We start from the raw sequence: 18,590 nt of genomic DNA on the forward strand, positions 1-18,590 counted from the left end.
GTCTAAGTCTCTTTGTAAGTCTCTAAGGACTTGCTTTATGAATCTGGGTGCTCCTATATTGGGTGCATATATATTTAGGATAGTTAGCTCTTCCTGTTGAATTGATCCCTTTACCATTATGTAATGGCCTTCTTTGTCTCTTTTGATCTTTGATGGTTTAAAGTCTGTTTTATCAGAGACTAGGATTGCAATGCCTGCTTTTTTGTGTTCTCCATTTGCTTGGTAGATCTTCCTCCATCCCTTTATTTTGAGCCTATGTATGTCTCTGCATGTGAGGTGGGTCTCCTGAATGCTGCAAACTGATGGGTCTTGACTCTTGATCCAGTTTGCCAGTCTGTGTCTTTTAATTGGAGCATTTAGTCCATTTACATTTAAGGTTAATATTGTTATGTGTGAACTTGATCCTGCCATTATGATATTAACTGGTTATTTTGCTCGTTAGTTGATGCAGTTTCTTCCTAGCCTCGATGGTCTTTACATTTTGGCATGTTTTTGCGATGGCTGGTACCGGTTGTTCCTTTCCATGTTTAGTGCTTCCTTCAGGGTCTCTTGTAAGGCAGGCCTGGTGGTGACAAAATCTCTAAGCATTTGCTTATCTGTAAAGGATTTTATTTCTCCTTCACTGATGAAACTTAGTTTGGCTGGATATGAAATTCTGGGTTTAAAATTCTTTTCTTTAAGAACGTTGAATATTGGCCCCCACTCTCTTCTGGCTTGTAGAGTTTCTGCCGAGAGATCTGCTGTTAGTCTGATGGGCTTCCCTTTGTGGGTAACCCGACCTTTCTCTCTGGCTGCCCTTAAGATTTTTTCCTTCATTTCAACTTTGGTGAATCTGGCAATTATGTGTCTTGGAGTTGCTCTTCTCGAGGAGTATCTGTGTGGCGTTCTCTGTATTTCCTGAATTTGAATGTTGGCCTGCCCTACTAGGTTGGGGAAGTTCTCCTGGATGATATCCTGAAGAGTGTTTTCCAACTTGGTTCCATTTTCCCCCTCACTTTCAGGCACCCCAATCAGACGTAGATTTGGTCTTTTTACATAATCCCATACTTCTTGTAGGCTTTGTTCATTTCTTTTTCTTCTTTTTTCTTTTGGTTTCTCTTCTCACTTTGTTTTGTTCATTTGATCCTCAATCGCTGATACTCTTCCTTCCAGTTGATCGAGTCAGTTACTGAAGCTTGTGCATTTGTCATGTATTTCTCGTGTCATGGTTTTCTTCTCTGTCATTTCATTTATGACCTTCTCTGCATTAATTAGTCTAGCTGTCAATTCTTCCACTCTTTTTTCAAGATTTTTAGTTTCTTTGCACTGGGTATGTAATTCCTCCTTTCACTCTCAGAAGTTTGATGGACTGAAGCCTTCTTCTCTCATCTCGTCAAAGTCATTCTCTGACCAGCTTTGATCCATTGTTGGCGATGAGCTGCGCTCCTTTGCAGGGGGAGATGCGCTTTTATTTTTTGAATTTCCAGCTTTTCTGCCCTGCTTCTTCCCCATCTTTGTGGTTTTATCTGCCTCTGGTCTTTGATGATGGTGACGTACTGATGGGGTTTTGGTATAGGTGTCCTTCCTGTTTGATAGTTTACCTTCTAACAGTCAGGACCCTCAGCTGCAGGTCTGTTGGAGATTGCTTGAGGTCCACTCCAGACCCTGTTTGCCTGGGTATCAGCAGCAGAGGTTGCAGAAGATAGAATATTGCTCAACAGCGAGTGTACCTGTCTGATTCTTACTTTGGAAGCTTCCTCTCAGGGGTGTACTCCAGCCTGTGAGGTGTGGAGTGTCAGACTGCCCCTAGTGGGGGATGTCTCCCAGTTAGGCTACTCAGGGGTCACGGACCCACTTGAGCAGGCAGTCTGTCTCTTCTGAGATCTCAACCTCCATGTGGGGAGATCCACTGCTCTCTTCAAAGCTGTCAGACAGAGTCGTTTGCGTCTGCAGAGGTTTCTGCTGCCTTTTTTGTTGTTGTTGTTTAGCTGTGCCCTGTCCCCAGAGGTGGAGTCTACAGAGACAGGCAGGTTTCCTTGAGCTGCTGTGAGCTCCACCCAGTTTGAGCTTCCCAGTGGCTTTGTTTACCTACTTAAGCCTCAGCAATGGCGGGCGCCCCTCCCCCAGCCTCGCTGCTGCCTTGCGTTTAGATCGCAGACTGCTGTGCTAGCAATGAGGGAGGCTCCATGGCCGTGTGACCTTCCCGGCCAGGTGTGGGATATAATCTCCTGGTGTGCCCGTTTGCTTAAAGTGTAGTATTGGTGTGGGAGTTACCCGATTTTCCAGGTGTTCTGTGTCTCAGTTCCCCTGGCTAGGAAAAGGGATTCCCTTCCCCCTTGCGCTTCCCAGGGGAGGCGATGCCTCGCCCTGCTTCAGCTCTCACTGGTCGGGCTGCAGCAGCTGACCAGCACCGATTGTCCGGCACTCCCTAGTGAGATGACCCCAGTACCTCAGTTGAAAATGCAGAAATCACCGGTCTTCTGTGTCGCTCACGCTGGGAGTTGGGGACTGGAGCTGTTCCTATTCGGCCATCTTGCCGAGAGGACTCTTTTAATCTCTTTACCTCCTTGATGCACTGTTGATTTCACATGCTTAGAGGACTCCTTGGGAGGGCAATACTCCAGTGCAGAATTCCATAAGACTCTTACCCTGACATAGTCTACCCCTGCTTCCTCAGGTCTAGCAGTTCAGTGAAGAAAGGAATATTTTCTGCTGCTTCTTTTTTCTAACAACAGGGAAGTTACAGCATGTACATATTTAACTCAGAAACTAACTTTAGAACCCAGCCCCAGTGGAAAAATGACTCTATTGTACTCTTAGCTGCCTTGTGAAGCTTAGCTTACCTTAGCCGCCTTATGCCTTACAGAAGAAGAGCCTAGGAAGAATTTCATATATCAGCAGACCTTCCTTCTCCCCTGTCCAGAAAGCCCAAGGTTCCCTCAGAGGCTGCTTCTTTGTGTATAGGAAGTCAGTGTGTCTTTGTATCCATTAGAATGCTTTTAGTTTGGGGTAACATAATGTTCAACTAAAGAGGGCTTAAACACTGAGGATTTATTTTTCACATTTAATGTTAGTGTAAAGTTGGGCAATTCTGAGGTTGGCAGAGTGGTCTAGTGATTCTGGGGTTATGGTCTTCCCCTTAGAATTTCAATATTGCTGCACCTCTGTAAGCATCATACTCCCATACGACATCCATCCTAAAGCTGGAAGTGTGGGCAGGCTTTCTCTGAGAGAGGGAGAGAGAGTGAAAGAGAGGGACAGGGAGAGAGAGAGAGTGTGTGTGTGTTTGTGTGCGTGTTTCAGGGAGGAAAAACTTTTCCATTAAGCCCCTGTGTACCTCCTCATATATCTCATTGTTCAGGATTGTGTCACGTTGTGCTCTAGCTGCACAGGATTCTGGGAAAGCAAGTATCTAGAATATTCAGAGTCTGTGGTGGGAGAGAGGCTCTGACAGCAGGGAAGAAGTTGGAGTTTGTGGGTGGGCAACCAACAGTATCTGCCTGTGTGCATAGCTGTGCATGTGGGTACGAGAGACAGAGAAAGAGAGAGAGAGAGAGAAACTAAGATTGATGTTTTGTATGGCTAAAGGCTATTTTTCCCATATGAAGTTGTACCTAGACTCATAGTAAAGCTTTGGATTACCTACCACAATGGAGGATGATAATGGCATTTGGGCTGAAATTGCCTTTGCTTCCTATGACACAATCAGAACTTTATATTTTGTTTTAGTTACTTGAAATCTTGGTTTCATTATTTCAGGCTGAGTCCAGAAATCTTCCTGAAACGCCCGGTGGTTGAGGGAAATCGTTGGAGGTTGGACTGCATTCTTAAACGAAAAGCAGTATGTACTTTCCCAGAAAATGCTGATATAATTTTTTAACTGTCTATTGTCTCTGAAATGCTTTTCTTTTCAAAGCCTTTCACATGTATAACTTTTCACTTTAGAGTTTGACAAAAAGTAGGATAACTAATGTTTTTCAGTTCATTTGGTTCTATTTTTTTCCTATTGCTTTTGAGTGCATAAATATTTTAGACTAATTCACAGCATGGATTATGTTAGCATCTCTAATTTTTATTTTTGAATCAGTTATGGGCAGTTAATTTTATAGGCAAAAAAGTTATAATAAAATTTCATCATTGAATGATAAATGATTAAATGGAGCATAACATTTAATTGTATTCATTATTTTGTCATTTAAGCAAAAGAAAAACTCATCTGAAGAATGGTTTCAGCTAGATGGGGCTAACATGGTGTAGAATAATATTAAAGGGAGAGGAATAGTCACAGTTGGTGGTGTTTTTGCTCTAGTTTTGGTAAAGTTCATGGTAATAACGTGAACTGTTTCCTGTGGAGTTGACCCTGTACATTCTGGGTGAACATTGAGTGTGTGCTTTTTAAGTATAAAAAGTAAATAACTGAAGCAGTCTAGGCTCACTAATGACTGCATTGGTATTTCTAGTGATTTTTTAATGTAATAGGCCCTCAACAAAATTAAATCAGTTTAAATTAAAAATAGATCTGGATTTATTATTTAGCAGTGTTCAAATTAGGAAGTGCTAACTTTTTGCTGTTATCAGAAACTGTCTTAACCTTTTTTTTTTTTTTGAGATGGAGTTTTGTTTTTGTTGCCTAGGCTGGAGTGAAATGGTGTGGTCTCGGCTCACTGCAACCTCTACCTCCCAGCTTTAAGCAATTCTCCTGCCTCAGCCTCCCAAGTAGCTGGGATGACAAGTGCCCGCCACCACACCTGGCTTTTTTTTTTTTTTTTTTTTTTTTTTTGCATTTTATTATTTTTAGTGGAGACGGGGTTTCACCATGTTGGCCAGGCTGATCTTGAACTCCTGATCTCAGGTGATCTGCCCACCTCGGCTTCCCAAAGTGCTAGGATTACAGGTGTGAGCCACTGCTCCTGGCCAACCTTTTTTTATTCTATCATTAAACATGCTAGCAGAACATGTAGAGCCTAAATAATTGAGGTTAGCATTTTTCTGTTTCTCATACCCTTCACTCATTTCTTCTTTCCTATCCTCTACATTCCACTTTTTCTTTCCCCATTCACTTTCCCCTTTTCTCTCTGTATCTTTTCCCCATGCATTTACTTGAGTATTTCTGGGGATATCCACAAATATAGTCAGACCTCTCTGCTAATATTGAAAGCAAAAGAAATTAATAATATTTATTTGAAACACATTCTGCCAAACAACATCATTTTGATGGATAGTCTAGTTTGTTTCATCAATAGAATTCCAGTTACATAATTGGACATTTTGATTCTGAAAACATTATTCACATATTTATTAAATAATTCATCATACAGTTACTGACTCCTATGAGCCGGCTTCTATGGTAATCAGTAAGAATGCCACCATGAATTGGATTTGAGCCTTGACAGTGGAGAACTTGCTGAGGGACTCATGTCTTGAGCTCAGTCCTAGCCTTACCAGACTACTTTCTACCTATTGAATGGGCAGTAACTTTCTCTATGTTTCTCTCAATTAAATGGCATCTTTACCGTTTTCCCTCAAGATTCTATTTTAGTACATTTTTCCAGCCTTGCCTAGCAATCTGTACTAATACTAGTAAGCTTTTTGCTTATAATATGTAATCAACACTTCACTGTTTTAGGTTTCCATCAGTATGTATTTATTGAATGTTTTCTATGTGCAGGTCATTTGGCTAATCATATGAGGATGTACATAAATAAAAGCTATTGTTCTTAAGTTGAGGGAGCTTATAAAATCTACAGAAGTGTCAGTTGCATACAGAAAAAATGCCTCGATTTTATGGCAAGAGGGAAAGCACTGGGCTTTCCCAGTGGAAAAGGTCCAGCTGGGAAGCCCCTCACAACATGAAGGATGTGGGGCATTTAGGATGGACAAACATTTTTAAAAGGGAAAGAAGAACTTTCTGGGTGTAGTAAATGTAAACAGCAGTGCCAAAGACTTTGTCAGGCACAGCAGGGTGGTTAATCCCATCTGAGTGTTAGCATAGCCAGATGGGGGATTAAGCTGGAACTGCTCATTGCAGCTAGGATGCAGAGGCTTTGTGAGCCAAGCTAGTGGTTTGACTTTATGGGAGACAGTGGAGGCAGTACTGTGCGGGACAGGGCAGTGTGGGGAAGCAGGAGTGGTCTGATCGAAATGATGTGTCAGACCCCGTCTCTACTAAAAATACAAAAAATTAGCTGGGTGTGGTGGCGGGCGCCTGTAATCCCAGCTACTCGGGAGGCTGAGGCAGAAGAATGGTGTGAACCTGGGAGGCAGAGCTTGCAGTGAGCCGAGATCACGCCACTGCACTCCAGCTTAGGCAACAGAGCAAGACTCCATCTCAAAAATAAAAATAAATAAATAATAAATAAACAAACAAACAAATAAGATGTGTTGGGAAGGTGATTCTGATAGTGGAAGCAAGTGGGAAGAACTCTGATTCAGAAAGCTAAAGTTTAGGTCACTTGAAGGTACAGTGTCTACAGGACATCTAAGTTAACTTGAGAAAGCTAGTAAACGCCTCAGCAGGGCTCTGGAGGAAGATCCTGCAGGCCTGACTTCCGCCTCTTGTTTGCTGGCATGCGCTTGTTTATTGCCCTCAGCATACCTGTTTGGTTACCTTTTCTGTCTCTAGCGTGACTTCTCTTTACTTTTATGGCCCATGGACCCTGGTGAGGTCCCTTGTGAACACCATGGCCAAATAAACGTTATTGCCTGATAACAGTGCTTCATTTCCATTTCATCCACTTCTTGGAGCTTGTAATTTTTAAATTGTGGGTAATGATATTTTAAACTTCCTAACAAAATAGTAATACAATTAAAGATTGATTTCTTGGTGGTACATTTAGCGGAGTTGCTCTTCCTTAATCTCCTTCCACCATATTATTACTTTTTACTCATATTTACTGAGTGTTAAATTTTTTACCACTCAGATCATTCCAAATTGACATTTTATATGCACATAAATACGACTTCACATAAATAATTTAGTTTCTGAAAGCCACACACTAGCTTTGCAAAGTATGAGGTGGAAACATAATGTTTGTTTTTTGCATTAACAGGTCCCGGAGGTCCACAAGGTTTATTAAAATGAATGTCTTATTTTCTTCTATCTGATTGTGCAGATTTTCTGAGAGGAATTTAGAACTGTCTCTGCCTCATAGCCAGCCTCTGGCAAACATCTCTTATAATGTCTATTTCTCAAGAAAAAATACAATATTTTATTTATCTTGTTAATAACCAGGTTGAACTTTTCCTATTTTTTGGCCTTCTGATCTGCAATGCCATCACTTAAAATAAAAGCCAATCTTGAGAGGCAGACTGTTCACAACTCAAAGAAATCAGCATCTCAGGGCTCTCCACAGTTCTGCACTTGCTATACTAAGAGGTGAGATAAGCTGCATCACAGTTATGGCAACCAAATCCCCACACACAGTTTTGTGTATCTCAACCTTAGAAACTTGTGATATTTCCTATGAAACTTAGACTAATGGGAGAATTTGTCTTCAGGTTGATTTCTTTCTGTCCTGGATCACAAGGCACAATGTAGAGTTGCAGTCAGTGATCAATAAAAGGGAAAGTTGTCCAGGGCTGAGAAATGACAGGAATAATCACATCTCTACACAGATTCTTATCACATCTCTACACAGAGTCTTATCAAAGTGGTGGGCTACAGTGGCTTGCAGGGAACGTATCTTCAGCTTCAAGAATGTGCTTCAAACAAAATTGATGTGTCGGACCCTGTCTCTACTAAAAATACAAACAATTAGCCAGGTGTGGTGGCGGGCACCTGTAATCCCAGCTACTCGAGAGGCTGAGGCAGAAGAATGGCGTGAACCCAGGCTGGGTTCTAAAGTTAGTTTCTGAGTTAAATATGTACATGCTGTAACTTCCCTGTTGTTAGAAAAAAGGCACATGAGCTTTTGTGCTCTTATATCCCAATGTTGCCTGCTTTTAAAAGGTGAGGAAATGATTTCTTTATACCGTTTACTTTCCCTTTTCTTAATATATTGTACACCTTGGGGAAGTCCTTGGCAAGTGACAAAAACATTAGTGAGCATCCTGGGTTAGGGAGTGGGGTGGGCTAAACTGTCTTCAGGCAGTGGACAGACTTGGCTGCATTTAGAAAATATTTTCACTATGCTACCTTGAGCAAGTGGAGGAAAAGTTGGCTAAGAAACAAAGTCACTGATTTCCACTCTAAAAATGTTCTTTTCATTGTCTTCCCATGTATTTTGAATATCTAAAGCACCTAAAAATTTCTACTGTTTATAGTGTTATGTCTGCTCTACTTGACAAAAAACTAATTAGAAAAGAGGACAGAACTTTCACCTTTTAAAATTCATGTTTTTTGAAATTTATTCTCTGGAAACTTTGGGTCAGCTGAGTTCACCAGAGATAAGAAACACTGCATTGCATAGGCAACTCCAGGCCATCTGTTTTTCTACTTCTCCTGTTAATCATTTCTGTCCCTTTCTCTAAGCAAAAAATAATTTCCCCAAGGGTATTAAAAGGCACTAGGCACTAAAGTGTGGGATGTTTTGAAAGTATAATTTTTAAATTGCAGAATTAACATCATCAGGTTTTTCTTTCCTTTGGCTTTCATTTTGCAGAAATATTTCTCACATTTTGTATAAGCCTGCATTATAACAACCTGGAAAATGCCTTCATCCCCAAGGAATGATTCATTCTCCTTTGCCCTTTATGGCTAGAGTTTATAACAGTCAATACCTTGACCACAAGAAGAAGAATGCATTGTTTTATTATCAAAGGGATCTTGTCACTAATTAAATGTTTATTGTGGCTATAGGTGTAGGTAAATAATTATAAACCACATAAAAATGAACTTTCTATATTTGATTACTTCCTTTTTAGTCATTTGTCTTTAAGCTAAAAAGACAAGTCTCTACCCTATTTCCTTTAGAATTATTTCAATGAGGGAAGACATAGTATAGAAGAAAATGTCAGGTATTAATAAATGGAGAGTAGTAATATAATCCATTAGTGCTAATATCTCTATTATTTCAAAAGTCCATTAGTTATGAAGGTAAGTGGAAAACTGTAGGATTCAGGCCAAGTTCCTAATTTGCAACTACTATTCTTCATGAGCAATAATGTCTTAAGCCTAAGAAACAGAATTTCATCTGCTTAAAATAAATGGATCATGATGAAAAATGTCAGGTGTAATGTTCTACAATTTAGGTTGAAATTTTGGGTTTTACTCTTTGTATTATATCTTTTAGTGAGAGGCTTTTTTTTTTGTAACCATTATTCAGTGCTGAATTCTAAAATACTCAAATACCAAAAATAGACCTGAACAGGAGAGGAGAAAAATAAAATAATCTTGTAATTTTCCTTTAGAGCCCTTCATCAGTGGTTCATTACAGAGCAGTCTCTGGCCAGACCATTAAAATTAATCTGTTCACCTTTTGCTACACTTTCACTCTTTGCTGAAATATGTATCTATATTCTTGATTGTAATAGTACTTGCATAATTATAATATGTAAGTAGCAAGTGCTAAAAGCCAGCTGTTAACCAGAGAAATAGAATGACATATATATTCTTTTTGATCCTGCTTTTTTTAGAGCAAAAATGAGTCTTCTCCTAGTACTCAAATCTTGTTCACGCACACCGGAATGTAAATCTAGTGTGCACCTCAGAAATACATATACCGTTAAGATATTACTAACACCATGAAAGACAGAGTGTTAGTATTTTGAAGTGATGTATTATTATAAGGAATTCAGGGTTCAAAACATGCTTTTTAGTACTGGCAGAACTATATTATGGAAATGTTTATGTGTTTGGTTTGCTCTTAAGGTTTTATATCCTGTGATCTAGAACCTAAAAATATTAACTCCTATTATATCAGATTGTATGGCATTGCAAAAGTTTTTAGTTCTTGTAAAGTAGGTGCATTCAACCTAGTAAGATATCTTAAAGATTTTTATTCAAATTTCCCTTGTAAACAATGACTAATCACCATGGAGTATTACTTTAAACTGTAACAAAATTATTTTTTTTCATTATGGTTTATTAGATACACCTGCATCTGTAATACTCTAGAAAGTATTATGGAAAAATTATTACCTTAATTCTCTAGGATATTAAATACCAGGTGTCATTTAGATACATAATCCAGTATGTATGCAAAATGTTTCAGAATGCTTTCAGAGCTGCTGGGTACAAACAGTGCAAATTGAAATGGTGCAGACTGTACAAAAATAAGGAGAATTCAAGACTAAAAAGTAAAAAAAGGGATCCACAAGGTGGGGGTGAATAAGCCAGTTTCCTGGAGGTAATACATTCTGAACTGTACATTGGAGGGGGATCCATGAGTGGGCAAGCAGCAGAAGAGGAGCATTCCAGTGAGGGGCAGTTTAGCCTGGCCTGAAAGCCTCTCACCAACCAGAACTAGAATGGAAAATACCAGTGCTTTTCTTATTAGCTATCGGACCTGGTCTTTTGGTTTTTGTTTAAATATTTTTTTGAGATGAGATGGGTAATGTGCAGACGTCCTAAGAAGATTTCAGTGTGGCACATCTCACACTTGTGTGTGAACACACAATCATCACGCTCATGAACTACAAAAGAATTGGACATTGTCTTTTTAGTGATTAATATTATTAAATAATTGTATTATTTGTATAACATGTTAGCATCTACAAGGCACTTTTGATTTAATTTGACTCAGTTAAATAGGCCACAGTGGCTTTGTCTATTTTCTTTTAGATCCAAGGTCTAAGGAAGGATGGATCAATTTAATTTGAGTGTCCATTTTGTACTAAAGTTTTCAATGGTTTGGATCTTTAATCAATTATTGATTCTTTCTTGATATGACAAGTTGTAAGAATGGAAGGGAGATAGATTTTTATTTTTAATATTTGTGTCTCAATATACACACTTATGTGGCACTTCCTTGTATTGCCTTTTTTATTAAAATTTTATCTTATTTGTTTATAAAAGAAGTTAGAAAGTACAGTGCAGGCTGGGTGCGGTGGCTCATGCCTGTAATCCCAGCACTTTGAGAGGCCGAGGCGGGTGGAACACTTGAGGTCAGGAATTTGAGAACAGCCTGGCCAACATGGCGAAATCCCTTCTACTAAAAATACAAAAATTAACTGGGTGTGGTGGCACACGCCTGTAATCCCAGCTACTCAGCAGGCTGAGGCATGAGAATTGCTTGAACCTGGGAGGTGGAGGTTGTAGTGAGCCGAGATTGCACCAGTACTTCAGGCTGGGTGACAGAGTGAGACTCTGTCAGAAAGAAAGGAGAGAGAGAACAGTGCAAAGGAAAAAGAAAATGAATTGTAACTTCCCTCCAGAGATACTCATTCCTCCATCTGTTTTCTCTTGTGACAGCAACAAGGGGTGAGGATCTTCATAATGCTCTACAAAGAGGTGGAACTCGCTCTTGGCATCAATAGTGAATACACCAAGAGGACGTTGATGCGTCTACACCCCAACATAAAGGTATTCAGGTTCATCTTGATAACCAATATTTCTTTATTATTCTATAGGATTTTTTCAGATATGTTTTGTTCTGGGCAGTAATAATCTATAGAATTCCCAAATGTATATTTCATCAAATAGCATTGTGTCCTCAGAAATAAAGCAAAATACTATACTTTCTTATCTTCCCTACATTGATGGGGGTGAGCAGACCTCATATTTCTGCTTCTCCGACTCTGATAATTGAAAGTGAGAGTTTAGACAAGAACATGCTTCCTGCAGTTGTTTTGATATTCATGAGCTCTATCAAGTTCTCACACTTCTCATTAAGTTTATCCCGGAACCTCTTAGATGTGATCTCCCTGTGACATCCCCTGATCATTGATAGCAGCAAAGAGATCTCCTCTAGGATTTAAAATGTCTTAAAAAAATCAATGGCACCTAGTATAAAATACTAATAAAGTAAATAAACATGAAAAACAATTTGAAAAAGTTCTTTAATATTTTGCCAAATACCTAAAACCTATCAATAAATATAACCCAGTCACTGAGGTACATCAAGACATAATGAATTAATAAACCTCCAGCAGGCTTAAAATATGTAACAATTGTATGTTTCACTTGGTTAGAAAAAATGAAAGTGTTTTCTCCCAGAGAATGATTTATTAGGTTGCATAATTTATATATTTTATTTATTCATTCACCAAATTTCTATCAAGTACCCACTAAAGATGTAATTTTGCAACACCAACAACTGTGAGGAAAGAGCTGTTAAAGGAGCAGAGATTTGTATGTTACTGAAGTTAAACTGGTATAAATTCAAATTAGAAAGTTACAACTTTAGGATGATACATTTAACTGCAAAGAAAATAGCAATCTAATATATCAATCACTATTTAACAAAAAGAAATGAGAAAGGAATTTATACATGTCACTACAAAAAAATCAACCAAACAAAACAGAAGACAGTACTGCAGGAAATGAGAGACAAAAAAGCTATAAGACATGTAGAAAATAGTAGCAAAATTACAGAAGTATCTTACAAATAATTACTTTAAATGTAAATGGATTGATCCCTCTAATCAAAAAACAGAGATTGGTAGATTGGATTTTAAGAAAACATGATCCAACTATATGGTATCTACAAGAGACTCACTCTAGATGCAAAGACACAAATAGGTTGAAAATGAAAGAATGGAAAGGATATTTCACACCCATAGTAAACAAAAAAGAGCGGGAGTGGCTAAACTAGTATTAGACAAAATAGGCTTTAAATCAAAACATGATTGCAACAGACGAAGAAGGACATTATATATTAATAAAAGGTTCAATACAGCAAGATATAAAAATTATACACATTTATGTACCTAATAACAGATCATCAAAATACATGAAGCAAAAACGGACAGAATTGAAGGGAGAAAAACACAGTCTGTGGTAATAGTTGGAGACTTCAACATCTCACTCTCAGTAATGGTTAGAGCAACCAGACAGAAGATAAGTAAGAAAATAGAGGACTTGAACACACAGTAAACCAACTGGATCCAGTGGACATATAGAACATTCTAGCCAACAACAGCAGGATACACATTCTTCTGAAGTGCACATGGGGCATTTTCCAGGATCATCTGTTAGGCCTCAAAGTAAGTCCTAATAGATTTTAAAAGGTAGATATACAAACATCTGTCTGACCACAACAAGATAATGTTAGAAATTAATGACAGAAGGATAGCTAGAACATTCAGAAATTTGTAGAAATTAAATAACACACTGTTAAACAAGCAGTGGATCAAAGAAAAAATCACAAGAGAAAGAGAAAATACTTAGAGACAAATGAAAATGAAACAACATACCAAAATTACGGGACACAGAGAAAGCAGTGCAAAGGAGGAAATTTACAGCTATACTTGCAAAAAGAAGAAAGATCTCAAAACAACAACCTAACTTTACAGTTTAAGGAACTAGAAAAAGAAGAACAAACTAAACCTAAAACTACCAGAAGGAAGGAAATAAAGATTGGAGCATGAGAAGTAAAACCAGAGGATAGAAAAATAATACAGAAAATCAATGAAACCAAGTTGGTTTTTTGAAGAGATAAAATCAACAAACCTTTCGCTTGATGGGCTAAGAAAAAAAAAGACTCAAGTTACTAAAATCAGAAATGAAAGTAGAGACATTACTACCAATTCTACAGAAATAAAAATGATTCTAAGGGATTACTGCAAGCAATTGCATACCAATACATTGGATAACCTAGAGGAGATGCACAAGTTCCTAGAAATACGAAACCTACCAATACTAAATCATGAAGAAATAGAAAATCTTAATAGACCTTTAACTAGTAAGGAGATTGATCAGTAATTAAAAATCTCCCCCAGATGAAAAGCTAGGGACCTGATGGCTTCACTGGTGAATTCTACCAAACATTTAATGAGGAATTACCACCCATCTTTCTCAAGCTTTTTCAAAAATTGAGGAGGAGAGAAGACTCCCTAACTTATTACCCTGATACCACTGGATTGTACACTTAAAAATGGTTAAGATGGTAAATTTTATGTTATGTTTATTTTACTACAATGTTTTAAAAAAGTGTTATTAAGAAAACAGTAAGGCCAGGTGTGGCTCATGCGTATAGTCCTAGCGCTTTGGGAAGCTGAGATGGGAGGGTGGCTGGAGGCCAGGAGTTCAAAACCAGCATCGGCAACATAACAAGGCACCCATATCTACAAAAAACAAAAAGATTAGCCAGGCGTGGTGGTACACGCCTGTAGTCCCAGCTACTCAGGAGGCTGAGGCAGAAGGATCATTTGAGCTCAGGAGTTCAAGGCTGCAGTGAGCTATGATCACGCATCTACACTCCAGCCTCAGTGAGAGTGACAGTCTGTGAAAGAAAGAAAAAGAAGAAAGAGAGAGAGAGAGAGAGGAAGAAAGGAAGGAAGGAAGGAAGGAAGGAAGGAAGGAAGGAAGGAAGGAAGGAAGGAAGGAAGGAAGGAGAGAGAACGAAGAGAGAAAGAAAAAGAAAGAAAAGAAAGAAAGAGAAAGAAAAAGAAAGAAAAGAAAGAAAGAAAAAGAAGGAAAGAAAGAAAGAAAAGAGAGAAGAAAGAAAGAGAAGGAAGGAAGGAAAGAAGAAAGTAGTTGCCAAAGCTTTTGTAATCTTTTTACCTTAAGGCAAATGAAAATAAGAAGTCAGACTGGGATAATTTTGAAAGCAAGAGGTTACCAACTTCTCAAGGTACCTTTTAAATAAAGAGCTGCCAAAATATCTATATGCCTATATTCATATGCTTAGTATTTCAATTCAACAACTGACAAAATATCAATATAATGCATTGCAAATTTTTCCAGAGATAAATAGTAGTTAAATATTTTTAGCTTTTTTTTTTCAGTACTGAATTTAACTTAATCCTTACAGGGGGAAGGGGACCAGCTATCAAATTGAGCTGACTGTTTTCTAATGTATTGCCAGACCTCAAGCTAAGTGGCGGCTGCCCCAAAATATAGTATATGGACGTGGGAGCTTGAAAAGTAAATAGGAGAAATAGGGGCCTTTTTTTTTGTTTGTTTGTTTGCTAAATGCTGAGAATAAAATGATTTTCTTTGGTGTATACGTTGTACGGTTTAGTATTTGAATTATAGAAAATGCTTTTCAGGGAGAATGCAGACCTATTTCATTATGACAGGAAGGACATTTTAAAAGCATATTATCAGTGGGGATTTTTCCCTCTCAAGGTGATGAGACATCCGGATCATGTGTCGTCCACCGTCTATTTGTGGGCTCACCATGAGAAGCTTGTCATCATTGACCAATCGGTGGCCTTTGTAGGAGGGATTGACTTGGCCTATGGAAGGTGGGATGACAATGAGCACAGACTCACAGACGTGGGCAGCGTGAAGCGGGTCACTTCAGGACCATCACTGTGTTCCCTCCCAGTAAGTATATTTCACCTTTATGGAAATGTATAACACAAATGTAATTTGTATAAGTTTGTATTAATAGCATGACTGATTGATTCATTGAATAAGAGATGGTGTCTCCTTGGAGGGGAAAAGAACATTAAGTCAATCATGAGACAGACCTGGTTTCAAATACCAGCCTCCCCCCCAGCTAGCTGTAACTTAGCATTGCTGAGTCTGTTCTTCTCTTGTAAGAAAAGAAAACAGATTCAGTGGAATTTTGGCTGTCCCATATTCAGCTTTGTTTTCCATTTAAATTAAGATTTATTTTTTATTCAGAAATAAGATTCATAAACAAAAATATGTGGCAATTGAGATTTAGGTATTAAAAAACCTTAAGTATCTGCCACAGTTTTTGGAAAGTTCCTACTTAAAGATATACAGAAACAGGATAGGTCAGTCTGGGGTCATTTAGAGGGAATTTGAGCCAGAAGTGAATAACTTCCCAAAGTGCCTTTTAAATAGAGCTGCCAAAATATCTGTAAGTGTATATCAATCTGCTTGCTGTTTCAACTAAATGACTGCCAGAATATGAATACACTTATTAAAAAATTTGATGGGCTTCATCTTATTTACTGCTGGAAATGGTGACTCGTTTATGCAGAAATAGCAATTTAGTGCATAGGGAATAGGGAAAATGATTGACAGAGGAAGCCTTGCTTACTTAATGTTTATCGGAGGAACAAGTTCAGGAGCTCAACAGTGAATGTAACCCATGTAATTGTATTTGAGATTAAAAGATTAATTGGAGTGAAATTTCAAGAATTTGACCTACTGAAAGAAGAGCCAGAGCAGAACTCCTCCTATTCCTTTGGTAGTTTTTAAACAGTTCACAAGAATTCACCACTACCCTGTGGCTGACCTCAGACATTATTGCATGTCTATTACAGAACCTCCATCATTTGTAAACTTTATACTCAGTTCTACTTGAATTAAAGAACCACATTGCAGCATGTCTTATGCAGTGTCTTTGTTTACACAAATAATTTTCTCAGCCTGCCGCAACAGAGTCTATGGAATCCTTAAGCCTCAAAGATAAAAATGAGCCTGATCAAAACCTGCCCATCCGGAATAGTGTTGATGATGTGGATTCAAAACTGAAAGGAATAGGAAAGCCAAGAAAGTTCTCCAAATTTAGTCTCTACAGGCAGCTCCACAGGCACCACCTGCACAACGCAGATAGCATCAGCAGCATTGACAGCACCTCCAGTAAGTCATGGCCTTTGCTAGAATTTATCTTAACTACCCACTGTTCTTCCATAGCCGGACACTACATACCTGTTTTTAAAATCTGTCTTTCTGTAATGGAGTAGAATGAGCAATGTTGAGAGGTCGCTATATCATTCTATTCAACCTCATGCCATTTTGTGGCTTTGTTTGCCTCATTTTAGAGCAGATTTATTGTTTTATCCACACAAAAGTCATAACGACCACGATTACTGCTTCTAATGGTAGCAGAATGACAAAGGGTCTCTAAAATACACCAAGCCATAAAGGAAAAAGGTATTAGATGTACTTTATAAACTTTTCTCAGAAGAAATTACATTTATTATCCTATCCAGAAATATATCAAGCTTATATCTTCAAGCATCAGACTTTCTACATCTTGTAAATTTACTATTCCTTTGAAATCCATTGTAAAGCCCTACAATTTTCTGTTGCACAGAATCTTATAACTGATGTTATAGCCCTGTCTGGTTTTAAAAATGATCAACCTTGCTTTCCAGTTTAGAAAATTTGATATCTGTATTTCTTTATAAAAAAAAAAATTCTCAATTTCTCTAGGTTGTTTTAATCACTATAGAAGTCATCACAATTTAATCCATGGTTTAAAACCCCACTTCAAACTCTTTCGCCCATCCAGTGAGTCTGAGCAAGGACTCACTAGACCTAATGCTGGTAAGTGATTTGTGAAGTGGCAGAACTCCCTTAGGCTTGAGCTTTGGTTGTGCTGTCTGCTGCATGGGCATAGTGAATGTGTTTCCAGATTGGCTTTCTGTTTGCAGTTTTTATGCTACATATATTATTGAGAGCCTGCTCTATGCAAAGCATCCTGTAGTATCCAAGATCCCTACTCCCCAAGAACTTATAGCAGCCAAGACAAAACAGACCTAATAAGAGAAAATGCATGGCACATGCAATTCAATAGTGTTGTGGACGTTCTATGGAAGGTGGGAGGAATTCCTCTCTGATGGTCCAGAAAGACTTTTTGAGGAGGGGACATTTGGGTTAGACCTGGAAATAATTGGGGTAGGTGATGGGAAGTCATTGCGAGGGAGGTGAGTTGAGCAAAGGTGCCGGAATGGGAAAGCAGCAACTGTTTTCAGATTGTGTAAAATGCATTATTTGGCCAAGATGCAGTTTTTGATATAAGACTAGGAAGATATATGACATTCACATTTGGGAGTTGGAATTTTATTCGGTTAATTTTTTTTTTTTTTTGAGATAGAGTCTTGCCTGTCACCCAGGCTGCAATGCAGTAGGGCCATCTTGGCTCACTGCAACCTCCGCCTCCCGGGTTTTAGCGATTCTCCTGCCTCAGCCTCCTGAGTAATCCCTAACTGGGATTACAGGCGGGCATGACCGTGCCTGGCTAATTTTTATACTTTTAGTAGAGATGGGGTTTTGCCATGTTGGCCAGGCTTGTGTTGAACCCCTGACCTCAAGCAATCCGCCCACCTCGGCCTCCCAAAGTGCTGGGATTACAGATATGAGCCACCGCACCTGGTCAGTTAAAAATCTTGAAGGCCTTTGGGTGGATGTGTTGTGTCATGCTATGTGAATTTTCAGAAAATCACAATCTGATAGCCGTTGGTAAGAAGATACTCCAGATACTCGAGGAATTAATGAATGACTAATAAGTTTCACTTGTGGTGGGAATAAAGAAGCATTTGGCCACTGGTCAGATATGGAGATAAGTAATCATAATAAATGACGCTAGTAAAATCATAGGCTAACATTTATTTTATGCAGACTGTATCCATCACTGCCCTGAGTACTTGCAGTGCTTAGTAGTAATATTGTCATCTTCTTTTTACAGATGAAGACATTCAGGGTTAGAGATGATACATGTCCTGCCCAATGGCGTTCCAATTTATCATCCTCCCAGTGCCCATGATTAAGACTTGTGATCTAGCAGAAATGAAGATCACTATGTTATACTTTTTTGGCTAGAACCTAAGGCCAGGGCTCTCATGTACTGTTTAGCAGATGAGAG

At 38.6% G+C, this 18,590-nt stretch overlaps 1 protein-coding gene and 1 non-coding gene across 5 annotated transcripts in view; one reads left to right on the forward strand and one right to left on the reverse strand.

Moving 5' to 3' along the window:
* Nucleotides 1-18,590, forward strand: part of PLD1 (phospholipase D1) — a 223,365-nt gene that overhangs the window by 121,691 nt on the left and 83,084 nt on the right. For 3 of the 4 annotated variants that reach the window (XM_030929418.1, XM_030929427.1, XM_030929423.1), the window contains exons 12-16: nt 3,739-3,820; nt 11,330-11,440; nt 15,149-15,349; nt 16,369-16,582; nt 17,159-17,272. In XM_030929418.1, coding sequence (XP_030785278.1) covers nt 3,739-3,820; nt 11,330-11,440; nt 15,149-15,349; nt 16,369-16,582; nt 17,159-17,272 — 722 coding nt within the window. The remainder of the gene's footprint in view (nt 1-3,738; nt 3,821-11,329; nt 11,441-15,148; nt 15,350-16,368; nt 16,583-17,158; nt 17,273-18,590) is intronic. The other variant, XM_030929431.1, reaches the window with a different exon arrangement.
* On the reverse strand, nt 10,460-10,563 carry LOC115892243. Its single transcript, XR_004052134.1, has one exon. It is a non-coding gene; the product is annotated as a small nucleolar RNA U13 (small nucleolar RNA).

Source organism: Rhinopithecus roxellana, chromosome 1, assembly GCF_007565055.1.
Source record: "Rhinopithecus roxellana isolate Shanxi Qingling chromosome 1, ASM756505v1, whole genome shotgun sequence".
NCBI classification, from domain to species: Eukaryota; Metazoa; Chordata; class Mammalia; order Primates; family Cercopithecidae; genus Rhinopithecus; species Rhinopithecus roxellana.